The 26,832-nt window shown below is 41.7% G+C and overlaps 1 protein-coding gene across 3 annotated transcripts in view; it reads left to right on the top strand.

Annotated features, from left to right (window-relative positions):
- Positions 1-26,832, top strand: part of SMARCC1 (SWI/SNF related, matrix associated, actin dependent regulator of chromatin subfamily c member 1) — a 170,292-nt gene that overhangs the window by 117,460 nt on the left and 26,000 nt on the right. For 2 of the 3 annotated variants that reach the window (XM_032867901.1, XM_032867903.1), the window contains exons 22-25: positions 4,333-4,388; positions 6,792-6,906; positions 8,010-8,164; positions 24,984-25,118. In XM_032867901.1, coding sequence (XP_032723792.1) covers positions 4,333-4,388; positions 6,792-6,906; positions 8,010-8,164; positions 24,984-25,118 — 461 coding nt within the window. The remainder of the gene's footprint in view (positions 1-4,332; positions 4,389-6,791; positions 6,907-8,009; positions 8,165-24,983; positions 25,119-26,832) is intronic. The other variant, XM_032867902.1, reaches the window with a different exon arrangement.

The raw sequence follows: 26,832 nt of genomic DNA, 5'->3' as shown, positions 1-26,832 counted from the left end.
GGGTGGCTCAGTGGGTTAAAGCCTCTGCCTTCGGCTCAGGTCATGATCCCGGGGTGTTGGAATCGAGCCTCGCATCGGGCTCTCTGCTCGGCGGGGAGCCTGCTTCCTCCTGCCTCTCTGCCTACTTGTGATCTCTGTCAAATAAATAAAATCTTTAAATATTTTTATTTTTTATTTTTTTATTTTTTATTTGACAGAAAGAGATCACAAGTAGGCAGAGAGGCAGGCAGAGAGAGAGGGGTAAGCAGGCTCCCTGCTGAGCAGAGAGCCCGATGCGGGGCTCCATCCCAGGACTCTGGGATCATGACCTGAGCCGGAGGCAGAGGCCTTAACCCACTGAGCCACCCAGGTGCCCCAATAAATAAAATCTTTAAGAAGAAAAAAAAAAAAGAGAGAGAGAGAGACATAGTAACACTGTTACCTGTGTCCTACTCTTGATTTTGGAGGAGATACTGTCAGCATCTCTGCAGGAAGGGTGGCGTTTGTTGTAGGATTATTGATAACAGTCTTTTGGGGGCTCAGGAGCTTCCCTTGTTTCCTGGGTTTTCTAGGAGCTTGTCTTGAAAGATACTGAGTTTTATCAGATACTTCATGGGTGTGATTAAATCTATAAATTTATAGACTCATAAATGTTAAATTATCTTTCTGATACTGTCGTATTGATTTGTCATAATGTGGTGCCTTTTTTCTACACTGCTGTATTCTGTTTTCAGGTTTTTTGCTTAGGAGATTCTCATTTGGGATTATGAGTGAGATTTAGCCTAGTGGCTCTACTGTACCTGATCTGTTGTCTGTATCTAATTTGTAAATCAAAATTATACTGGCCTCATAGAATGAATTAGGGGGTATTCTCTCTTCTTTTCTATAGAAAAGTTTAAGTAAGATTGTGTTCCTCTGTTCCTTACAAGTTTTGTAGAATACCCCCAATAAAAACACCTGGACCTGTAGTGGTTTGGTTTAAGTTTTAAAATTATTCTTTTTTGTTGTTATGGGACTACTCAGGACTTCTTTTCTTCTTGAATCTGTTTGGTAAAATACATTTTCTAGTAATTTGTCCATTTAGTTTTTCTATTTGGCATAAGTTGTTTGTTTGTTTTTTTTAAGATTTTATTTATTTATTTGACAGACAGATCACAAGTAGGCAGAGAGGCAGGCAGAGAGAGAGGGAGGAACTAAGGCTCCCCGCAGAGCAGAGAGCCCGATGCAGGGCTCCATCCCAGGACCCTGAGACCATGACCTGAGCCGAAAGCAGAGGTTTTAACCCACTTAGCCACCCAGGCACCCCTGGCATAAGGTTTTTGGGAGTTCTTTGTCACTTCCAATTTGACCTTTCCCTATTAATAGTTATGACCCTTCTTCCAGTCCTTATACAATTAATTTGTGCCTTCTTTGTCTTTTCTTGATCTATCACATCAGTTTATCGACTTTATTATTTCAAAGAACCAAGTTTGGGGTATATCGAGTCTTTCTGTTTTATGTTTTAACTCTATCGTATTTTGTTTTTTATTGCTTTGATTTTTATCCTTGTTATGTTTTTCTCTGTACCTTCTATATTCTGTTGTTCTTTTTCTGCTTCTCAAGAATATAGAGTGTGTAACATCAAGCTTTTTTTGTTTTTCTGATACAAGTTTAAGAAGCCTTTATATTTCCTTCTTCATGCTATTTTTACTGACTCCCAAAATTACATTTCTAAGCACAGAAAAATTTATCTGTATATTTAAACTTAATTTCATTGCATTATGGTTAGAAACCTTGGGATGTGTGTCACTGACTTTGAAATCTGTTAAAGTTTGCTCTTTACTTAATTTGTGACCAGTATTTTTAAATGTAACATGTGAGGTTGAAATTAAATACATGTGTATTCTCTGGTGAGCATAGAACCAGCTTGCTTCATTTACATCCACTGTTGATCTTAATTGAGTAAAGTATATTCAAATCCCCACTGTGAGGCACATTTTCACTTCTGTCCTGCCGTTCTGTCAGCTTTTGCATTATGTAGTTTGACACTTTTATTAGGTTCCTAAAAGTACGAAAAGTTAAATTTTTCTGGTGAATTAAGCCTTTTCTTCATCACGTTGTCACCCTCCATTTCTAACAGTGCTCTATTCTTGACGCCTGTATTAAGTAACAGTACTGTGAAAACAGCACCATTCCTTGGATTGGCTTTTGCCTGGCTTACCTTTTCTGATGAGTTTGTATTTCCCATTTTCATGGTATTCGTATGGATCATTTCTTTAGAGGTGTTCTATAGCTTTGTACTTTTCTTTTTACCTGGTTTAATCTGTTTCCCTTTGCTTTATTTCTAGAAAATTTTTTGATCTTTTGGGTTTTTAAAAAAATCTCTGCACATCTCTCATATGCTCTTGTTGGCTGGAGATCTTTAGTATTCTCTCTTTTAATGATCTGTTGCATTGACAGCTGTGCTAGATTCAGGATCTGGCAGATCTCATCTTGGTAGTAATCCTTGAGTGCTGAAACGGTCGATTAATGTTTGTGCTCAGTGTTCGTGGCTTCCTGTTTTGGTGTTTTGCTCTGCTCTTTGTGAGCTCATTACTTGGACAGCTACAACTGGGATTGGAAAAACTGCAGAGGATTCTGTTTCTCTTAGTAGCCAGGGGTTGCGCCTGGCTTGAGATCCCATTTAGCCACCTCCTCTGGCCGGCTCTGTAGAATCCCGGGCTTCTTCTCCTGCCCTGGATCTGGCTGGTCCAGGACTCAGCTTCCTGATGCTGAGCTCCTCTAAGCAAATATGTCTGGGTGTGACCCTGGCTCCATTCCTTCCATACTCTGGCCCCACTCCTGGCACTGTAGTTTTCTGGCATTTTTTGGAAGGTGGTAATCTACCTTATGCGAGATGCGTGATATCCCAGACTATCATGTCCCCGAATTCTGGAAGCAAGGTTTGCTTCCATCTGCAAGAATTAGAGCAAGAGGGATTTTCCTATTCAATAACTTTAACACGATTAGTTTTAAATATGTTTGTTTAGATATGTTTCTTAAGTATTCTCATTGAGGATAAATGCTGTTAGTCTTGTCATTTACAAGAGGATAATATTCAAATGAAAGCTGTAGGATATTTGAATGTTTTTATTTAAAACCACAGCAAACCCTCATTATGTGTGAAATATTTGTTTCTGTATAAAATTCTAAAACCAAAAATATTTATCTGATTGTATTTTGTTTGTTTTTAAAATCTTCATTAATGGGGCGCCTGGGTGGCTCAGTGGGTTAAAGCCTCCGCCTTCGGCTCAGGTCATGATCCCAGAGTCCTGGGATCGAGCCCCGCATCAGGCTCTCTGCTCAGCGGGAGGCCTGCTTCCCTGTCTCTCTCTGCCTGTCTCTCTGCCTACTTGTGATCTCTGTCTGTCAAATAAATAAATAAAATCTTAAAAAAAAAAATAAAATCTTCATTAACTTCCTAGCTACAGCATATAGTTAAGACTCCCTTAGTACCGCATTCAGAGTCTTCCTCCTGAGGCCCTTACATGCATTATGTCCCTCCTTCTCATTTCTCCTCTCTCATCTCCCCCTTCCTAGTCATCACCAAGGACTCCCATTTTCCCCATGCCCTTGAATCTTTCTGTCTCTTCCTTTGAAATGTCTTTCTCTATCTTGTACTACCCACCCCCAGCCCCAGCCATGTCTGCATGGCTGTAACCGTTTATTCTTCCCCAACTGAAACAGTCGTGCCCTCTGTGCTTCTCACAGCATCTCCTACATACATGTCCGTGATGGACTTCTTGCTTTGTGTCTTCCCCAGCCAGAATGTGAGGTCCTGGAGGTTCAGTGAATATCTAGCTCAGCATTATTTCTCTAGTATATGAAATACGCAAAATACATACTCATTAAGCATTGGTTAAATAGTAATAAGTTACTTGGGGCTCTTTTTTGCTTTTTCGTACTTAAAATTTTTTTAAGGCTATTATTTTTATGCATGCAGAACAATAAAAACCCTTAGTACACAGCTCCATGCATTTCCACAAATTAAACACATTCACGTAAGCAGCCCCAAGATCAAGAAGCAGATCATTACCAGCACCTCAGCCTGTCCCCCCCCGCCCCCCGCCAAAATGCACTACTTGTCTGCCCACCCCTTCCCTGGTTAATCACTGTCCTCATTTCTAACACATTGATTACTTTCATCTGTTTCTGAACTTTGAAATTAATATAATCATAAAGTCTGTGTTTTATGCTAGACTTCTCATGTCAGCCTTACGGTTGTGAGACTTGTCCATATTATCGTGCATACTCTTGTTTCAAACATCACAGCTGTATGGTAGCTTTTACCTTTGTTCCATATTGTGTTACTTGTTCTTATTCTTCTCCTTGTAGAAGGGGCTGAAGAGGACAAAATGGAAACAGATACTGATGGTCAGCAGCCTGAAAAGGTGAAGTCTATCCGTTTGAATTCTCCTACCACAGAAAAGACACAGAGAGAGCATGCCTTTAATAGCATAACGGTTGGGTTTATTTTGATCTTTGATCCCTTTCAGGGAACTACAAATGATTCTATTAGCCATTGGACTTTGCTGGTTTAAGGTATAAGTCTCACAAAGCATAGCAGAGGACATTTTTCACTTAACACATTCAGGGAAGACTTACCCACTCCCCAACCTTTCCTTTTTTATCCCTTTCAGGCACAGTTGGGAAAATGAATACAAAATTGTGGTTTTTATGAATATTGAATTATAGGGTTTGGTCCTGTACTTGTGCCAGAAGAGAATTATAGAATATTAAGGGATTTTTGTAGGAGAGTTAACTGCCAGCAGGAAAATAATTAGTAAAGTCTTAGTGAGAAGGTGGTATTTGAGGTAGGTTTTAAAGAGCAGGTAGCACTATAAAGACTGAAACTGAAGTAGAGGTGAGGGACTCAAAGATCCCACTGGCCGTGGGGGAGGGATGCTGACGCCAGGGTACAGAAGGCGTCAGCAGAGTGCCCCGTGTTCATGACCCACTCTCCAACTCAAAGAGACTCTAAATGCCCAGTGAGTGTGGCAGAACAGGACCTCACAGCGTCCTCGAGATCAGGGGCACATGATTTAAAAATGGGCAAAGGACCTGAATAGACATTTTTTCCAAAGAAGACATCCAGATGGCCAGCAGACACATAAAAAGATGCTCGGTATCACTCATCATCAGGGAAATGCAAATCAAAACTACAGCGAGAGACCCCTCACACCAATCAGAAAAGCTAATAACAAAAAGACAGCAAGTGTTGGCAACAGTGTGGGGAGAATGAACCCTTGTGCACTGTTGATGGGAATGCAGTTTGGTTCAGGCACTCTGGAAAACTGTGGAACTTCCTTAGAAAGTTAAAGGTAGAACTACCATATGATCCAGCAATTCCGCTACTGGGTATTTATCCCAAGAAAACGAAAGCACTAATTCAAAAATATAGGTGCACCCCCTGTGTTCACTGCAGTATTATTTATAATGCCGAGACATGGAGGCAACTTGAATGTCCACTGATAAATGAATGGATAATGGAGAAGCGGTGTGTATCTCTCACACGACAGGAATAGTATTACTCAGTCATAAAAAAGAATCCAATCTTGCCATTCACAACAACATGAATGGACCTAGAGGGTATTATACCAAGTGAAATAAGTCAGACAGAGAAAGACAGCTTCTTTTAATATTTAACTTAATGTAGAATCTAGAAAACAAAATAGAAACAGCCCCATAAATACAGAGAACAGACTGGCGATTGCCAGAGGAGAAGGGCGTTAGAGAGATGGGCAAAGTAGGTGAAGGAGGATTAAGGTGCAAATATCCTGTTATAAAATAAGTCAGGGGATTGAAAAGTACAGCATAGTGAATATTGCCAATACTGTACTAATGTATGGTGACAGTAACTAGCTTTATCATAACATTGTGTAATATATCAAATTGTTGAATTGTTAATGTTGTATACCTGAACCTAATAAAAACCTTGTATGCCAACTATACTTCAGTGGAGAAAAAGACAAGATTAGGAGTACACGATGAATATTCATTCACTATTTGACTGAACATATACAAGCTGGGATTTAAGGTCTCGATTGCATGTGTTGTTTTAAAATTGTATGTAGATAAGGATCGGATAATAGTAAAATTATAGTTCTTATACTGTTCTAAATATTATGCTTTGTACTTTACATTAATGCATTTATGAATTCATCTGGTTCTTAAATAGTCTCATCTCGTCATTGATAATCTCTTCATTTTATAGACAATGTTTACATGATTTGTCCAAGGTCACAGGGATTTCAAAATCCTTAAACAAAACCACATTCTGACTGGAGGAATTGAAGTTTTCAGTCCCCAGAGCATAGTCACTGATGCCCTATTGTGGCTCTTCCCAAAAACTATTAGCAAATGACTGTATTAAATGGCTTTGTCAGCTTTTTTATTTTGGCAGCATTCCATCTTGCTTCTGTGTTAATCAGTTTAAATGCCCTTGGTCCTTTTGGACAGGTATTTGATAATTCATTTGTTTATTTATGAAGCCGTTCTCTGTTTAACCAGGAAGCAATGTACATGAATTTCCATGACATCCTTTGGACATTGTGACCCTGGCTTTATAGCAGAGGGCACAGAGAGGGCAAAGATTGTGGTTTAGAGCTATATTGAGGAAGTGAAAGGTATTTCTTCAAATTTATTAATTTCTTTTCTAGCTCTTCTAAGACCCTTCTGAACCCAGTTCATTTCCTGCCAAAAATAGTAGAGGCTTTTGTTACTCTAAGGTAATGTCACTTTAGAAGGACTGTTTTTGCTCACTCTTCTGTTCTCTTCTTTTGTACCCCTTATAGGCAGAAAACAAAGGAGAAAATGAAACAGATGAAGGTGACAAAGCACAAGATGGAGAAAATGAAAAAAATAGTGAGAAGGAGCAGGACAGTGAAGTTAGTGAGGATACCAAATCAGGTAATTCAAGGAAACTCTTTAGACTGTATTTATTTTATTATTATTATTTTTTAAAGATTTTATTTATTTGAGAGAGAGAGAGCTGAAGGAGGGGTAGAGGAAGAAGGAGAGAATCTCAAGCAGACTCCCCACTGTGTGTGGAGCCGATGGGGGACTTGATCTCATGACCCCAAGATCATGACCTGAGCCAAAATCAAGAGTTGGATGCTTAACTGACTGAGCCACCCAGGTACCCCCTTTTTAGACTTCATTATGTGAAATTAAAACACTGGAGGAGTGTGGGCAGTTTAATTACAAAGTAATATTTCCTTACTCATTTTGTGTGTGGTTTTTTTTTGTTTTTGTTTTTGTTTTTAAGATTTTATTTACTTGTTTGACAGACAGAGATCCCAAGTAGGCAGAGAAGTAGGCAGAGAGAGGGGGGGAAGCAGTCTCCCTGCTGAGCAGAGAGCCCGATGCGGGGCTGGATCCCAGGACCCTGGGATCATAACCTGAGCCGAAGGCAGAGGCTTTAACCCACTGAGCCACCCAGGTGCCCCTTGTGTTTGTTTCTTAATGTAACAGTAAATATGCATTAGAGTTTGAGTTTTATTTTGCTCCTAAGGCGCCAGTGCTAATGCTAGCGGCTGCCTTGTGTCAGTAGCATGTAGACAGACAAGTTGTTCGGTGTGGCTGAAGCTACCGTGCAGACCTGCCATTTTGGTCTCCGAGTCAGTGACTGGTGGATCCGTCGTGCCCATCTCAGAAAGCTTGCGGAAGTGCTTTGTTCTCCACTTCTGATTTCCTGCAGACTCTAGGGTCTCCCAGAGCTGCGCAGTGACTGATCTTGTTGGTCTTTGGGCTTAGTTCCCTTTATATCTCTGGGAACTACATAGAGAGCTTAGAGAAATGAAGGGGAGACAAATGTACTATTTAGAAAATCCGTCTCAGATAGAGGCGCACTTACATGCATGCAATGATTCTGCAAAAATCTTAAAAAGAAGGCGGCGACCCTGAGATCTCTTTGTAACCTCAGTCCTAGTTTGTCATGTGCCGGAGGTGAGAAGTATGGTGGCTTATTGAGTCTGGGCACACTGGCAATAAAGCTTTCTGATTTCTTTCAGAAGAAAAGGAAACTGAAGAGAACAAGGAACTCACTGATACTTGTAAAGAAAGAGAAAGTGATCTTGGGAAGAAGAAAGTAGAACACGAAATTTCCGAAGGAAACGTGGCCACGGCCGCAGCAGCTGCTCTCGCCTCAGCTGCAACCAAAGCCAAGGTTTGCCACTCACAGCCCTTGCCAGGCTCCCTTCAGCCGTGAATGGTTGCCTTGTTTTTAGTTACTGGGAATGTTAGTACAAAGAGCCTTGCACCCAACAGGAGATGACTGCCTGACCGGCATTTCTAGGTTAAGAATTTACAGGCAGGAGGAGGGGGTGGGGGAGGGGGTGTGAGTCACAGATTTGGTCTTGAAAGGTGGGGCTGCCTTCCAGGCATTCCTTGTGCTGCTCCTTGCACTCTCAGCTCTCAGCTTGTGGACCCTGCAGGGATGGGGAGCAGAACTTACAGTCCCTCGCGCTGGCCCGCAGAACTTGTCTCGGACTGTTGTTCCAATTTCTGCTCGATTGAAATGTTTGTGATTTTTAAGACAAAAATCTGTTTCCTTGTATAAATACTTCACCCTGCTCCTAACAGACTGAAAGGAGAGAGGGAGGACCTAAAATAACTCTTTTTCTTCTTGAATTTGCCAGCTTTTCTGGGGGTGGTTTTCTCTATTTATAACCTAGTATTGGCTCCACGGCATATTTAAGAAGAAAGGAGAATGTTATTTTCCCCACTTTGTGTTAATTTAGCATTTTAAAGCCTTCCAGGCATGAGTAAGTGAAGTTTTCATAAAACCTTTTCACCTCCTCTCCATCTTACCCTCTGAAGTAGTCGCCTGCCATTGTAGGTTCCCACGTTTTGAGCAGTATTGACTGGAACATACCTAATCGTTTTATCTTGAGCTGTTCTTAATCCACTGGTAAAGAGAGTCTTTCATGGTCTTTACTGCCCACAGACCGTTCAGCCGCTGCAGACTATTCCTCCAAGCGTTTAATCCGTGATGTGTGATTTATAACAGACCCGCAGATGACCCAGTTCAGACCACGAGACCTCCGTGTTGAGTGCCCACCGTCAGGCGTAGGTGCCGCCCGAGAGGAGGAGGGGTGTCGCCAGTCCATCCAGATGGCTCCCCCAGCTGCGGGTTCCTGTTACAGTAGCTGGAGGGCCTGCGTGTTCAGCCCTCCCAGTCTCTTCCCAAGGTGCCTCCTGATTTTCGCGGTGATTTGGCTGCAGTTTTAGGTGTTCTCTCTCTTCTGCCTTCCCCTGCCTCTGGGGACTGCTGAGGTGCACTCTGGGTGGTTTCTCATCCGTTTGGTTTTGCTCCTTCATCAGAAGCAGCTTTTGTATCCTCCCTTTCTTCTACCAGGTTGGACTCTTTGGCACCTCCTTGTCTCTGAGCTGAGTCTTCATTGTTCCAACTGTCACCAGGGATCTTACAGACTGCCTCGGGCCTGTCTCACAAATGAGCTAGAGGCCAGGAGGGCTTCTGTACTTTGTGACCTTTATCAGGAGACAACACACCATCACCCCAATCTTTAGACCCACAGCCTGGGGTCCTCTCTGTCTCCTCTCATTCTTTCACTTTCCACAGCTGCTAAGCCCCCAACTCCTTCCTGGTACGTTTGGGTCCCTGGTGATGCCCAGTCCCTTCACTGCTCCCTTAGGCTGCTCGCATCATCTGTTGCCTCTGTCTTTTAGCCCATTCTCTGTTTGCAGCCAGAGGAATCTTTTTTGTTCTTAAAATTTTCTGTTGAAGTATAGCTTAGATTTGAATAAGTCTGTTGAATATACGTCTACAGCTAGTGAATTTTTCACAGACTGAGCCCACCTGTGGGCTCACAGACAACACCCACATCAAGCAGCATAACATTCCTAGCCTTCCAGAAGCTTCCTCATATTCCCTTCTAGTTACTGCTCCCCCATCCCAAGAGTGGTTATTAGCTTGTCTCCTAATGCCATGGATTACTTTCTGCTTTGTTGACTTTATATATATGGAATCATATAATGTGCAGAAAAATCTTTAAAAACACAAACAGGAACATGATACTTTCTTAAATAAGCTCTCTAATTCTCTCAGGCTAAAATTTCAAAGTCTTTAGTGTCGAATTCATGAGTTTTTCGTGCTCAGGACCCTTCTCCGTTCTCAAGCGTCATTTCTTGGCTGCCTAACCTGGACTGTCTCTTGCAAGTTCTCCTGGACAGAACCCGCTGTGACATCTCCAGCTGGGCTCTTTGGGACCCACTTCCCTCTCACAGAGATGTTTCCCTTGCCCTCCTGTTGTGTTTTCTTCCTCTGCCACCATGTCTCTTCACTATCAGTTGCCAGAGAAGTTACTAATAAGTGGTAGACTCCATAAAACATTTTACAGAGGCCTCATGATGTTTTCATAGTGGATGAAAACACGGCCTCGTAGCTGTTAAGACGTGCAGCTTTGGGCACAAAAGTGTGTGTATTGTGCATTCCTCACTGCCTTGCCAGGATTTCTTTGGATTGATTTACTGTAGAGAAACTGCTTTTATGGATCAGTTGCCCTGGTCCTTGAATGTTCTGCACAAGGTTTAGAAGAGTCCAGAGAACATTTTCTTTCCAGGTCACTGTTTTTTCGCTCACTCACTCTTATTTCTAACTGGGATCTTAGCTCTTTATTCTCATGACAGCTGCGTCTTCCACAGATCCGTGAGTGATGCACATGTGTGTGATGCATGACTTGGCACGTGTGAACTGGTGAGTGCCACTTACAGCTGGGTTCCATGCATTTCACAGCACACATAATCATCTTTGTGCTACATGTGAATTACGGGTAAGGAATTCACTGAAATGACTGTAATTAGTACAGCTTATCTAGCCAATCCAAGTTTTCTCTTATTCTCTTTTTGTTCTGTATCTATAAACAGCTTTGTTATTAAGAGTTTTCCTTGATACATTTTAATTGTTTGTCACACTCACATGGAGTGGTAATTATAGGTTCTGCCTCTAGCTCCACAACACGCGGGGAGGGTGGGCCTGTTTTCTGGCTTTTCCCCATCCTTGCCATACGCGGGACTTCAGCAGCATATCCATTTCTTCGTTGCACCTACTGACAAGCTGTGAATTGACCCACCTGAGGAGTGGTGTGTGGGTGTGAGAAGGAATGCCATTGGCAGGGTGCTCTACCTCCCTTCCATCTGGGTGCTTAGGTTTAGCTGGAAGGAAGAGCCTGGAACTATTGCTGGAATAAACCAGAAACCCCCCAAACTAGAATATGTTCTCTTTTTTCAGCAGCAGGAGGATTCAGTTCTTCCCAGATAGCAGAGATCACATTTTCTTAAGACCACAGACATTTCCTTCAGACTGATTCTGTCACCATCCCGTGCCCATGTGCCTTGAAATGCCCAAAGTAGATTGGTCTTCATGGTTACCGGGTGTTAGTTCTGGAGTAACAGGAGATTTTCTCACCCCTCAGTGATAGACCTCTTGCTCCCTTTTGCTTGAAATTTCATCTTGAGGTGGGTAATTTTTCCTTGTACATTATAGTCCTAAGGCTTTACCACATTAAGTGTTGACTGAAATCGATTGATGCCAAACGTGTTGATCATTGAAACCATATCTTCTTACTTGATACTGTGAAGAGAAGACAGAAGGGAAAATTGGCCTATTTGCTCATTTTGCCTACAGTTAGCCCTATTCACTTTCATCCGTACATAACTAAACAGAGTCTGCTCTTGGTCTGCTAGCTGAAATCTGGCTTTGCTGTGTAAAGTTCATCTCTCTTACAACCAGGCTACCTCTTTGTTATCATTAATCTTTTTGTGGTTGTTTCTCTGCATAGCCTGCGCCTGTGGCGCACTCCCAGAGTTCATCATTCTTAAGTTCCATAAAGCCGGTATGTGAAGAGACAGGCACTCCTGGTTAAAAAGAAGACTTTCCATTGTCTAATGTTTATGATAACAGGCTAAGGCTGGGAGTCTGAGATCTTCTCTAAATAAGTCCTGGTACAGATGAAGCTCCTTAGGAATGGTCTTTCACCATTTTGTGAAAATGGTGAACGTTTTCCCAAATGTTTGTACCACAAAATGTTTGTACCACAAAAACATTTGTGGTACAGCACCTTAGATGTTGGTCTTCCCAGTTGGAAGAACTTGAGGACTGACATAACAATGGTAAGACTCATGGAGAAAAACCGCTCACATTCAGGAAGGGTGAAAATGGGAGGCACCAAGAGTGTACTTGTGGTTCATAGCAACTTTCAGATCTAGTCAGGTGCACATTTCCAGGGTCTTTCTTCACCAGGGTCCTGTCCTGCCCTTTGTGACTTATTCTCTGTAGCTTTTGACTTGGCCCTCTGGGCTTTGGATTCTGCCTTCTGAGTCATTTTCCTTTTCCATTAAAAAAGCAGCCCAGGGGTGCCTGGGTGGCTCAGTGGGTTAAGCCGCTGCCTTCGGCTCAGGTCATGATCTCAGAATCCTGGGATCGAGCCCCGCATCGGGCTCTCTACTCAGCAGGGAGCCTGCTTCCTCCTCTCTCTCTGCCTGCCTCTCTGCCTACTTGTGATCTCTCTGTCAAATAAATAAATAAAATCTTAAAAAAAAAAAAAAAAAAAGCAGCCCAGTTTTGCTGCCAAGGGGCTTTCTTGACCTACAGTAAGAGTCGCAGAAGGAAAGCATAGGTTGGGGAGGGGGAGGGTGGAAATCATGGCTGATCGAAAACTCCAAATTTTAATGAAAACATTAGTTAAACGTAATATAGGGATGCCTGGGTCAGTTAAGCAGCTACCTTCAGCTCAAGTCATGATCCCAGTGTCCTGGGATCGAGTCCCACATCGGGTTCCTTGCTCGGCAGGGAGCCTGCTTCTCCCTCTGCCTGCCACTCTGCGTGCCTGTGCGCGTGCGCGCACTCTCTCTCTCTGACAAATAAATTAAAAAATCCTTTAAAAAAATTGTATAGTTAATGGTAATATAGAATATGGGAGACCTGTTCTTAAAGATACTTGGAGGTGGGGCGCCTGGGTGGCTCAGTGGGTTAAAGCCTGCCTTCAGCTCGGGTCATGATCCCAGGGTCCTGGGGTAGAGCCCCACATCCAGCTCTTTGCTCAGCGGGGAGCCTGCTTCCTCATCTCTCTCTCTCTCTCTGCCTGCCTTTTTGCCCACTTGGGATCTCTGTCTGCCAAATACATAAATAAAATCTTAAAAAAAAAAAAAAAAGATACTTGGAGGTCCTCCCATCTAGTAGAGTGTGTCTAAGAAGCAGGCATACCCTTACGATTCTTCAAAATCCTACCATGCACTTGCTTTGGAAGCTCTTACAGCCATACCTTGAGCTGTTTACTCTGGGGTCCTGATCAGCTGGTTGTACTATGGATTTTATCTTTGTTCTGAAGCCATTTTCTAGTTTCAAATCCTTGCTGGTAGCAAGTAGAGATCAGAAACCATTCTTTTTTCAAATCCTGTTCTGTTTGCTTTCAGTTGTCTTTTAGATTTCTGATTCCAATAATGATGGTCTGGAAACTGAGTAGGTCCTTCTTTGGTTCCTTTCTTTTCTGGCCGCTTGTAGTAAGATACCTAAAGTATGTTCATTTTGCCTGGAAATCATTCCAGCCAGATCCACAAGTTCATTAATGATCCTTTCTACTGTCCACATCACTAGAAGTGATGATGTTTCCCAACTTGGTGCTGTTACATAATCAAGAATGACTTCTCTCCAACCTCCAGTAACCTTTCCCTCTCTGTCTTAAAGCTCTCGCCAGTGGTTTTCTTAAGGTCCTTTCAGCCCATTGCATGATCCAAAGCCACACTGAAGGTTTTTGATAAAACAGCACCCCATTTCCAGATACCAGCTTTTTCTTCCCAGAGCAAGACTTAGTAGTTAGAAAAAAGAAACCAAACAGCCATGTTACTGTATCTCATGGTATCCACAGGGTTATTAGTTGAATTGTAGTGGTCCTCACCCTCATGGGTAGGTTCATCTGGAGGGTCTGAGACAGTCCTAATCTTTGGCAAGGGTGGCTGGACCCTGTTCCCTCTTCAGACAGTCTCACAGTCTCTCCCTGTGGTCTCTGGAGCAAGTTGATCATACTTAAGTGACAGCTGAGGACTCCCAGAAGGAGCATTCTAAGGGACAGGACATAAAGTTCCCAAGCGGGGAGATAGAAAATGGCACCACTGTTTTCTCTTGGGCAGGACAATTAGAGAGCAGCCTGCCTTGATTCCAGAAGAGAGATTATAGACCTGCTTCTTCATGGAAGGAAGTCCAGTGACTTTGTGGCTATCTTTAATCTACAACAAATCCCTTCTGAGAATTCCGTGGGAAAGTATCCACTAAAATACCAGTTCTAAATAGACATTTGTAGATAACTATAAAAGGCCGTAGGGTTTCGAATTTAAATTTTTAATTCTGGCTCCGCCATTTACTTGTCTCTTAACCTGAGGCAACTAAAATAAATTTTCTGAGCCTTTATCATTTTTGTGTGAATCAGAAGTCCTTTCTGATCTGCCTTGACAAGACTATTATTACAAGAATATTTAAAAATATTTAAAAAGCATTCTGTAATCTTTATTATTATTTTATTTATTATTATTATAAGATTATTCTTACAAGAATATTTTAAAATATTTAAAAAGCATTCTGTAAGCTGAGAAGTGCCGTATTTTGATTATTCATTAAACCAGTATCTGAGTGTCTGTTACGTGCTGTACCCTACCACAGCGGTGGGTTTATTTGGTACCAAAGAGAGATGGACAGTGCCTGCCTCTTGGGAACTCAGAGCCAGTCCACTAATCTTGAAACTCATGTTTTGGTTGAGCCATTAGGATATACAGTTAGTTGTGAAGGAAAAAAAAAAACATACTAAAGAACATGTATAAAATGCTGAAACATAGACCTTAAGGAGTCAGTATCAAGTGAGGTCTAATTAGGGATTATATACAGTTCCATATAATGTATATTGGAATGAAACTCTTACACATGCACTACATAATGTTCTTCTACTTTTGTGTATTTGATTTTTACACAAGTTCTGTTATAGATGGATTACTGCTTTGATATTTAATCCCTGACAACAAAGGTGTCTCCTCTGTAATGTCATGGGTGATTTTTGAGTTTCTTGAACTCTTCCATCTCACAGATGTGGAAACAACCCCACAGAAGTTAATGAGAAGCCCAAAGTTAGGTGACTAGTTGTAGAACCAAGATCAAAATCCAGATCTGTAGACTGGGAGTCTGCCTGGTTCAACCAATGCAGAGACATAATCTGGTAAAATTCTCCATTCTAATGACAATGTTTTCAAACATTTTACAATGAAAAACCCAACAGCCAGCTCAAAACAAAAAGTACCCTTTTTTGTTTTTGTTTTTTGTTTTCTTAGTATACCTGTGACTTAAGTTTGTAAGTTTGAAGAACCAAAAAATAAAGGACAGAAGAAAGAAGGAGACATCTAATACAGTTAACTCATCTTCCTGCGTCACCTTTCTTACTGGCCGGTTTTGTTTCTAGGCACTGTTCAGAATGTAGTTCAATTCCCAGTTGACTGTGACCCTTGGCGAGATCATTGGCTTTTCCAATCTTCAGTTTCTTTCTATATATAAAAATTCCTTTTCCAGCAGGTTATTATTAGAAGTAAAAGAAGTAGCATGAAAATACAGCGTGATGTCTTAGAATGTCATAAGTGCTTAATAAGCCCCAGTTTTCCCCCCTACTCCAGTAATGCATTTCAAGAGTTAACTCTTTTTGCCTTCTCAGATTTTTTTTTTTTTTTAAGGCAGACACAAGTCGTATTTGGATCCATTAGCAGCTTTTGTCCAGTGCTTCATAACATTTGTCTAATCACTTCAAGGCCCTGTAAAGGCTTTGTAATTTCCTAATAAGCCTTTGTGACTTCTACTGGATTGACTTAGTACTCGTATGTCACCAAATCTGTAAAGTAGCATAATTTCTTAGAGTCTTGGTAGCAGGACGTGTGCTGTTCCGTGAAGGATACTATGTTCTTGCCTTCTCCCAGGTGCAAAAGCTTGTACCAATAAAAATAAGGATAGTCACAGAAGTTAAATCAAAAAGGAGGCTCTTCCCCTGGATCTAGAAATGCGGGAGATCGGGAAATGGCCTGTTACAACATTCATTAGGATGCAGTCACAAAGTTCAGAAGGTGAGGCAATGCAAAGGACCAGGCCATTTCTTTCCGAGAAACCTACTGTTGCATTCCTCATGTTACAAGTGAGGATTGCATGATGGAACAGGGAAAAGGTGCAGTGATTTGGTTTTAATAATTGTATAAAGAAAATCAGAACTGACATATAAATAAACATTATTAAGACCCGAAATATGAAAAAGCCAAATTTGATGTGGAACATTAATTCTTTCTTCGTGTTTCCACTCAAAATCCAAATGTCATCAAGCTCTCCAGCAAACAGTCTTACTTACTCTGATATGAGGTAATTTTGACACCTATTAAAATTTTTTCTTTAGGGGCGCCTGGGTGGCTCAGTGGGTTAAAGCCTCTGCCTTCGGCTCAGGTCATGATCCCAGGGTCTTGGGATCGAGCCTCGCATCGGGCTCTCTGCTCCGTGGAGAGCCTGCTTCCTCCTCTCTCTCTGCCTATTTGTGATCTCTCTCTGTCAAATAAATGAATAAAATGTTTAAAAAAAAAATTTTTTTTTTCTTTTAGCTAGAGGTCAGACTTTAGTAGTAAACAAGTTGCCGTAAGTTAGAGATTGAGGTTTTTGTATTTTCTTTCCCTAAGTCTTTCACTCAGATTTGTTTCTTCAGTTTGAAGGCCACGGGTTTTGCATCTCCACTCCACAAAACGACCACGTTCAGTTGTAGAGATTTCTGGTGGTTTTTCTAACCTTGAGCACAGCTAAATTCTAAGCTTTTGGGGTTTTTTTGGTTTTGGTTTTTTTTTTTTTTTTTTTTTTTTTTGGTCTCAGAAAAATTGTTTTATTGCTAACCCTCCATTAAAACTTATACAAGGGAAGAAAAAGAAAATTAATACCAGAGATCCTTCAGAAGTCCATTCATGTACAATACCCAGTTTCCCCCCATTATTATTGTTTGCCGTCTTGTACAGAACGTCCTGCAACATTGGCTAAGTACCTTTTAGAATCACAATCAAAAATAAAAGTAAACCTCGGTGATCTTTGGCTCATGTAGATAGTGTCCTCGGTAGCAGCTCTTGGCTTTGATTTGTCCCAATGGAAGGCTGTTTCCAGAAAGAGCATGCATGAATCACTTTTAGGGGCTAAGCATCTTTCTCTGCACATCACCTGGCATTCTTAATGGCTGATTGAGTCTGGTGGCTAGAATTAGAGTTCTTTCTAGGGTAAGGTTAAATTTAAATAGCTCTCTTTTGATTTCCTATATAGCCAATCATTAGTATCATTTAGATGCAAGAGCATTTCATTTCTCCTTTTTACAAATTTGGATATATTCTTTTTTAAAATTTTTTTTATTTTTTCATTCTTGGAAAACTATAAACTTCCAAAATTGAATTCTAGGCTTTTGATAAAGACTGCCTCTTCTCCCTGTTTTCTTTACTCTCCACTTCATGTCCTAGTTGCCTCCCTTTCTTAAATTGCCAAGCATGCGAAACATGGGGCTTTCCCAGGCCTTGACCTTGGTAGTCCAAATCAGGTGAAAAGATAAAAAACAGCATAGTGAGTATTGTCATGGAGGCCATGGAAAGCATGGTGCAGGGAAGCTGCCTGGCGGAAGTGATGCCTCATGCCAAGTTTTAAAGGACAGACTGGAAGTGTGTCCAGTGCCGGTAGATGAGGGTCTTCCCACAGAATGGGCTCCCCGGGGTCAGCAGTGTTAGCTCACAAGTACGAGTCCGGTCTCTGTTGTCTGTACATTGTATGTGTCCTCACTTCCACCCTGATGTGGGTGCGGCTGTTTCCCCATGTCACAGCTGAGGAAACAGTCACAGACAGGCAGGCTAACTTCTAGGCCGTGGTCACGCAGATACACCTCGTTTTATTTTGTGTCACACATTCTGCCATCTTTTACAGATTGAAAGTTGGTGGCAATCCTGAGTTAACCAAGTCTGTCAGTGCCATTTTTCCAATAGTATTTGCTTACTTTGCATCTGTGTATCCCATTTTGGTGATTTCTGCAGTATTTCAAACTTATTCATTATTGAATTTCTTACAGTGATTTGTGATCAGTGATTAACATTTGCTGAAAGCTCACATGGTGGTTAGTATTTTTTTAGCCACAAAGTATTTTCTAATTGAGGTATATACATTTTTTTTAAGATTTTATTTATTCATTTGACAAGCAGAGATCACAAGTAGGCAGAGAGGCAGGCAGAGAGAGAGGAGAAAACAGGCTCCCCGCTGAGCAGAGATCCTGATGCAGGGCTCGATCCTAGGACTCCGGGATCATGACCTGAGCTGAAGGCAGAGGCTTTAACCCACTGAGCCACCCAGGCACCCCTAAGTATATACATTTTTTTGAGGCATAATACTCTTACATACTTAATAGATTTTACACGGTAGTGTAGACATAACTTTTCTATGCACTGGGGAAACCAAAAAATTGATTTGACTTGCTTTTTTGTTTCGATACCCGCTTTATTGGATGGTCTGGAACTGAACCTCCATTATGTCCAAGGTATTCATGTACAGGCGGTAAGCACCCTGGCCTGCCCTTTCTTGCCTTTTATTAACCTCCATGCGACGCAGCATATCAGGAGAGAAGTAATTCACGGGAATTGGAGTGGCAGAAAACTCTTAGTGTAAAAGGAGACAAGGCGAGTACACAGGAAACTATTAAAAGTATATTTGAGCAAGGGCTAACACTGCTCCAGTTTAAATTCTCAGCATAATGAAACCACACTTCATAAAGTAGCAAATAACGTTTGCTTAGACAGCCACTGTTCAGTACCTCTCCTTCCTCAGACTGTGTGTGTCACATTGAAGAGTCTTTAACCAGGTTTTTAATCCCTTTTCTGCCATGAGATAGTTGTGTAGCCTTGAACAGGCTTTTTTTTTTCCTTCCCACTTTTGTTTGAAAATAAGTATGGTTTGGGGCACCTGGCTCAGTTGGTTAAGCATCTGACTTCTGCTCAGGTTATAATCCCAGGGTCCTGGGATGGAGCCCCACATAGGGCTCCCTGCTTAGTGGGGAGTCTGATTCTCTCTCCCTCTCTTCCTCCCCCATGCTTGTGCACTCACGCTCTCTCTCTCTCAAATAAAATCTTTTTAAAAAATAAAATAACTATAGTTCGCAGAAGTCACAGAACTTGATATCATGGAGCAATCCTGTGGACCACTCACCTCCAGTGGTAACATCTTAATTTTAATTGGTCTCGTATTTTTTTATTCTGTTTTCTCCTCTATGATCTTGTTAATTCCATAGACTTTTGTTAGGCTTTCAGTGTTGTTTCTAGTGATTTTAGGATGCATCCTTGAGTTGTTGCAGTTTAATCCAAAGTGTTCTTATACTTCTTCAGTAATGGGAAAACTTTAGTGCTTTTCCCCGTCCACTGTTTCTCACTTCATTTCTACACTGCAGTGTTTTCTTTGATGAAATAGGTTACTTTCCTCCAGTTCTAAGAACTCTTGAGAACTTCTTTCTGTGCAGGCCTACTGGCAATGACTTCTCTGGTGTTTCTCTTAAAAGGTCTTGATTTCACCTTCCTTTTTAAAGTGTATTTTCAGTGGGTATAGAATTCAAGATTGGCGGTTATTTTCTTTCAATATGTAAAAAAAAAAAACAAAACATTCCATTACTACCGTAGCTATTAGTAAACCAACTGTTATCCCCATTGTTGTGCCTTTGGAGGTGATTGAAGATGCTGTGCCCCCACCCCCTTTTTTTTTATACTTTTCAGATTATCTTTTTGGTTTGGGTACTCTGTAGTGTACCTTGATATGATTTTTGTTGTTGCATTTTCTGTCCTTGGGGTTTGCTAAGCTTGAATCTGTATGTCTATCTGTTTCATCTGTTTTGGGAAATTGTCACCCATTACCTTGTTGAATACAGTTGACACTTAAACAGCGTGAAGGTTAGAGGCACCAACCCTCCTCACAGTTGAAAACCAGCCAGTGATTTTGCTTCCCAAAAAACTGAGCTGATAGCCTACTGTTGACCAGAAGACTTAACAATAACAAGCAGTTAACACACGTGTTTTACATTATATATATCACATACTGTCTTTTTAAAGTAGGCTAGAGAAAAGAAAATGTTAAGAAAGTTGTAAGGAAGAGAAAAGACTTCCTTTTCTCCATAAGTGGACTTTCCCAGCTCAAACTTGTGTTCTTCAAGTGTCCTCTGTGTTGCTTCTGCCACATTTTCTGTCCTCTCCTGTGAGCCCATCTACAGAAATGGTAGGCCTTTTGCCTGTTTCTCATGTCTCTTATGCTTGGTTTTAGGGTTTTGTTTTGTTTTCATTCTTTTTCTCATACAGTTTGAATATTTTCTGTTGACCTATCTTTCAGTTCATTAGACAAATCTTCTGCTTTTAAACCTAATCTTTGAGTTACTATTTCAGTTATCATGTATTTTTTTAACATCTTAGTGTTATTTTTTTCAGTGTTCCAAGAGTCATTGTTTATGCACCACACCCAGTGCTTCATGCAATACGTGCCCTCCTTAATACCCTCCACCAGGCTCACCCATCCCCCCACCTCCTTCCCCTCCAAAACCCTGTTTGTATCTCAGAGTTCACAGTCTCTCATGCTTTGTCTCCCCTTCCAGTTTACCCCAGTTCACTTTTTCTTTCCTTCTCATATTGTCCTCCATGTTATTCCTTATGCTCCACAAGTAAGTGAAACCGTATGATAATTGACTTTCTCTGCTTGACTTTCTTCACTCAGCATAATCTCCTCCAGTCCCATCTATGTTGATACAAAAGTTGGGTATTCATCCTTTCTGATGGAGGCGTAATACTCCATAGTATATATGGGTCATATCTTCTTTATCCATTCATCTGTTGAAGGACATCTTGGTTCTTTCCACAGTTTGGCGATTATGGATATTGCTGCTATGAACGTTGGGGTACATGTGGCCCTTCTTTTCACTACATCTGTACCTTTGAGGTAAATACCCAGTAGCGCAATTGCAGGGCCATAGGGTAGCTCTATTTTTAATTCTTTGAGGAATCTCCACACTGTTTTCAAAAGTGGCTGCACCAACTTGCATTCCTACTAACAGTGTAAGAGGGTTTCCCTTTCTCCACATCCTCGCCAACACTTGCTGTTTCCTGTCCTATTGATTTTGGCCATTCTAACTGGTGTAAGGCGGTATCTCAGTGTGGAAGTTATCATGTATTTTAATCATAATTTCAATCAGGTGTATATTGGTTCTTGTATAAATTCTAAATATATCGAAATTCTCTTCTTATCCATATTTTCGTACATTTTCTTACACATAGTGAGTGATCTTAACATATTTTAATGTTCTTGCCTGCTAAGTCCAATGTCTGTGCCATCTGTGAATCTGCTGTTTTGATTGAATGCCAGATATGTATAAAAATTTAGATTCTCTGAATAAAAAGAAAAAAGTATTTTATATATACATAAAGATGCCCCACCCAGGTGGTTATGTCGTCTGTCTATACGATTCAGTCTTCCTCTGTGGTGTTCACAGACCTGAGAACGGGTGGGGGTTGAGGAGAAGCTAGATGGCAGTTTGGTCCTCTTCCTCCAGGACCACCCCTGAGCCTTAGCTGTGACTTTGCAGAACTTACGGTGGGGTTGTGAAGGAGTCTTTATCACTTCAGAAGGGGAGTTTGCAGGAATTTCTGTCTGTCCTTGAACCTGACTCCTTAGTGTCCCAACCGCTGCATCTTCAGAATTCCCCAAGTGTCTGAGATGGTGACAGGCTTGTATTTGAAGTCCCCCATGTCTCCACCAGTATCCCTTCACCCGCAGGCACAAGTTACAAGAGTTCTTTGTTATAAACTGGACACAAATCTCTCATCACACGTAGGATTTGCAAATACTTTCTCACAGTCTGTGAACTGTCTTTTCACCTTCCTGATAGGGTCTTTTGAAGCAGAGATGTTTTTAATTTTGATGAAGTCCAACCCTTCAATCTTCCCTTTGGCACTTAGGCTTGTGGTGTCACATCTAAGAAATCTTTTACTCCACCCCCAAGATCATTTAGATTTACTCCTGTTTTTTCTTCTCAGATGTGTGTGTGTGTGTGTGTGTGTGTGTGTGTGTGTCCTGTGGAAGGGGCAGAGGGAGAGAATGAACCTTAAGCAGGTTCCATGCTTAGCGTAGAGCCCCAGTATAGGGCTCAATCTCACAACCCTGAGATCATGACCTAAGGTGAAATCAGGAGTCAGATGCTTAACCAGCTGAGCCACCGAGGTATTCCTTTTCTCAGAATTTTTTAATGTTAGCTCTTAACCTTTAGGACTTTGAGCTACTGAGTTAATTTTTTGTACATGATCTGAGATAGGGTCCAAATTCATTGTTTTGCCTTTGAATATCCAGTTGTCATGGCACCAGCCATTAACCCACCCACCACCCCCTCTTAAACTTTACTATAGAACTATTAGAATATATATAGAAATAGAATAATATAATGACTCTCTGTGTATCCACCACCAGCTTTGGTTATCAACAACTTGCCAGTCTTGTTTCATTCGTTTCTATTCGCTTTTGGATCCACTGTGGACTTAGGCTTCTTTCTTAGGTTAAGTCTGTGACTTCTGGATCTCACTCGTGTCTTTGCCTTTTTCTGGTTTTACATTAAACTAACTGGACCATATCCTTCAAAAGCAGGTGTAGGAATTAAACTTTTTTTAAGATTTTATTTATTTGAGAGAGAGAGAGAAAAGCACTACCAGGGAGGAGGGGCAAGGGCAGAGGGAGAAGCACATTCTCTGCTGAGCAGGGACTCTGACTCAGGGCTCCATCCCAGGACCCTTAGATCGTGACCTGAGCCAAAGGGAGGCGCTTAACCAGCTAAGCCACCCAGGAGCCCCAGAAATAAACTTTTTGAGTCCTTGATTTCAGATACGTCTATCCTGTACCCACACTTCATTCATTTAAGTTGCTGTACTTGAAATTCTAAATTGAAATGCATTTTTCCCTCGGAATTTGGAGGGTATTTTACCATTATTTTCAAAAAACCTAGTTTTGTTTTTGAGAAAAGCCTGATGGAGTCTGAATTTTTGTTTGTAACCTGCTGTTTTATTTGTTTGCCTTTCTGGAAACTTGTAGGATTTCACTCTGTTTCATGGTCGTAAATTTCCAGAGTGGTTCCTTGCTGTGTATTTTTTTCAACTTTTATTTTCTTGTTACTTGGTGGTCCTTTCTATTTGAAAACTCTTGATCCTCAGTTTTGAGAGGAAATAATTTGGCATGTTGATGTAATAGTACATGGGGATATCCCCAACTTCCTGGATAATTCTCTCTCTCTCTCTTTTTTTTTTTATATTTTATTTATTTATTTGACACAGAGAGAGAGAGATCACAAGTAGGCAGAGCAGCAGGCAGAGAGAGAGGGGGAAGCAGGCTCCCTGCGGAGCAGAGCCCGATGCGGGGCTCGATCCCAGACCCCGAGACCATGACCCGAGGCGAAGGCAGCGGCTTAACCCACTGAGCCACCCAGGTGCCCCCTTCCTGGATAATTCTCAAAAAAATAAGAGCCATTTTCTGCCATAGCCATCAGAGTTCTACAGGTTCTGTTCTCTTCGAAATAGATCTGGGAACTGATAACCTGAGTCTTCTCCGAAGGAGGGGCTACTGGTGTTAAGGCGATAACACGTGAAGGGAGACCTGCTTCTCGTGTGATGCCTATTTATAAATCTCTGATATTTTGTTGTGCTACATTTCTTACTCAGAAATACAAATGGTGGAACACTGGACAGTGATAGCAGGCTTAGGATCATGTAATCTTTACTTAATCTTGTTATTGATCTATAGCTCAGAGTGTTGCTAGGGAGGCAAACACTTCATGAACAGCTGTAGATTCGTTCATAAAACCTCTTCGTTTTCACCTTTTGCTTAGACTTCTGCCTCTTCCTGTAGATGGATCTCTATGATAGAAAACTGCATTTCTCTAACTGTAAAAGGGTAAATAAGACTATCATTTAAGTGTTGTCTATTAAGTTAGCTCCCCAAAGCCTATGTTAAATGCCTCCTGCATGTCAACTGCTTCTAGATTCTCTGTGAAACAGGGATCAATAAGATAGATGCTCCATGCTACTTCTCACTTGGGTAGAAGAAAGATGAGCACATAGATTCAGCAGATATAATGAAAGGGAATGCAGAACAGTGTTGGGAGTTCGTTGGTGCTGCTCTTGGATGGTGTCCAGGGTGGGATTGACCCCAGGCCAGATACAGATAGTCACGGTGAAATACGGGCCCCTCATCTTCTTTGTATAATATGGTGCCTTCTTCTGTGCCCTGCTGAGTAGGCAAGAAGTGTGAATAGGTCTCGTCGTCCAGAGTAGCCCATTCATCCAGAGTAACTACTAGTCCTGTACCGTATTTGTTTCTCTGGGTCCAGATCCTGTCCTCAGACTTGGTGGGGAATATTGTTCACCCTCTCCTTTCCACATCGAGCGCCACTCACTGGAGAGAAAGCAGAGGCTTTACATCTGAGTGTTGGGTGTGGGGGGAAGCCACTGCTTAGCTGTCCCTGGACAGTTGCTAAGGAGGGAAGGATAGTGAGTGGAGGCATGGAATAGAGGGGTGACGGTGCAAGGTAAGTGGGTGGCAGATGGGGAGGTGTACCCCAGGTTACTTGTGTCCTTCTCTTTGGCCATCAGGGTCCTGGTTAAACTGTCCCTTCCTAGTGGGCTCTTTTTGAGAGGAGTAGTCTACCGTGGGAGGGTGTTGGGTTTTTTTAACCTTTTAAAGGAGTTATTTATACCTGAAAGGACCAGAAATTCAGCAAGCTATTTTAAATTGAAGTAAATGTTTGGTAGAGACATACAAAGGAGGGATCTAGGACACCGTTCTTCATTCTATAATCCGTACTCTGAATAGCAACTTCAGCATTTTGTTGCTCTATTTTAAACAAATGTTTACCTAAGTAATTGGAATTATCTTTTACACTTAGCACCTGGCTGCCGTGGAGGAGAGAAAGATCAAGTCTCTGGTGGCCCTGCTGGTTGAGACACAGATGAAGAAGTTGGAGATCAAACTTCGACATTTTGAGGAGCTGGAAACTATCATGGACAGAGAGAAGGAGGCTGTAAGTAAAGGAACAGTTCTGGTGGCTTTCTGACCAGGAAGTGCTGACACCTTCCGTAAACCACAAGTTAGATGAGTGGTAGTCTACTCTGTTGGTCCTTTCTCCTTGTTTGCTTTGCCCTTTCAAAGGGGTTCTCAGTCATTGATGAACAGAAGGAACTCTGTTCTCATTCTAAAACTAATGATTTAAATTCCAGGTTTACACCACTCAGCTTTCCAGATGCACGCATGATGGTATAAAATTCTTCTCTCTACAGAAGTTAGATCTAAGGCTTCTTTTCTGTCTTACTTGTTACAAGTAGAGTACAATTCATATAGATCCATTGTCTGATCAAGGATTTTCTTGATTTCCTGTCTTCTTCAATACAAATATCAGAAAGTAAGGGTGCCTGGGTGACTCAGTGGGTTAAAGCCTCTGTCTTCAGCCTCAGGTCATGATCTTAGGGTCCTGGGATCAAGCCCCACATCGGGCTTTCTGCTCAGCAGGGAGCCTGCATCCCCCTCTCTCTCTGCCTGCCTCTCTGCCTACTTGTGATCTCTGTCTGTCAAATAAATAAATCTTTAAAAAACAAAACAAAACCAAAAAACCACAAATATCAGAAAGTAGGAGTTAATCTCCCCTTGAGTTAGGAGCCTTGTTTCTATGACCCCTCTTAACCAAACCCTCCTCTAGTCCACCTTGGACTCTCAGTCTTCCTCCCCTTCCCTGCACAGTGGAGGGCGGTGGGGGCTAGGCCCTTGCTGAGCTCCTAAGCAGCATGGGTGGGGGCAGACACTTGTGAGAGAAGGATGTGGCCCAAACAGGATCAAGAGAATCATGAAAAAGGCCAAAACTGAGGAAGGAAGCAAAAAAAAGTAAGAAACTAGAAGCAGGGGAACATTTGGTCATTCAAGGTAATTTTTGGAGAATTATTTTTTAATGAGTTGACTAGAAGAGAGCTTGATAATTTACTTTCTTTTTCTGTTTTTTTTTTCTTTTTTAAGATTTTATTTGTTTAAGAGAGCACACAAGCAGGGGTGGGGACAAAAGGATAGGGAGAAACAGATTCCCTGCTGAGCAGGGAGCTGGATGTGGAGCTAGATCCTAGGACCCCGAGATCATTACCCAAGCCAAAGGCAGACACTTAACCAGCTAAGCCACGCAGGTACCCCAGGAATTGGTAACTTTCTAAGCAGTGGACTAAATTTGAGGATTTAGTTAGGACTTATTCTCTCTTATTATTTTGAGTTTTATCTATATGTGAGATACTGGTATCTAAGTGGTAGAACCTTAAAAATTAAATTATCCCAGAGATCTTCTAATTTTAAGAACCTTTTTGTATTTCTTTAACTATTTATTGGTCACATCCAGTCACATCCTCTGGCAGATTTCTCAGTAGCCCAGTAACTGTCACAAACAGCCCATTTTCATTTTGTCCTGAGACCAGCTCTGCCACTTTGGCTGGCATCCTGACCCTGAAGGACAGTGAGGCCTTCAGTAACTCTCTACCCACACCCTTCCCCAGCCCACCCCAGTTCCCTGTCCTGTAAGCATGTCTCCCACCACTGGCCCTCTCCTTTTCTGGGAGCTGCCCTCTGGGTACTAGCCACATCACGCCCCATGTAGGCTGCCCTCTGGCCTTGCTCTCTGTGCCACCTGTGTGATTCTGCTCCTCTGCCTGCAAGGCCTCTTTCCCCAGCCCTGCATCCCTCAGCCCTGCCCCTCTGGATGACCT

The sequence above is a fragment of the Lontra canadensis genome, unplaced genomic scaffold (genome assembly GCF_010015895.1).
Source record: "Lontra canadensis isolate GAN:19392208 unplaced genomic scaffold, GSC_riverotter_1.0 scaffold35, whole genome shotgun sequence".
Taxonomy (NCBI): domain Eukaryota; kingdom Metazoa; phylum Chordata; class Mammalia; order Carnivora; family Mustelidae; genus Lontra; species Lontra canadensis.
Note: the sequence above shows the minus strand (reverse complement) of the source record. Positions and strands in the feature narration are given on the sequence as shown.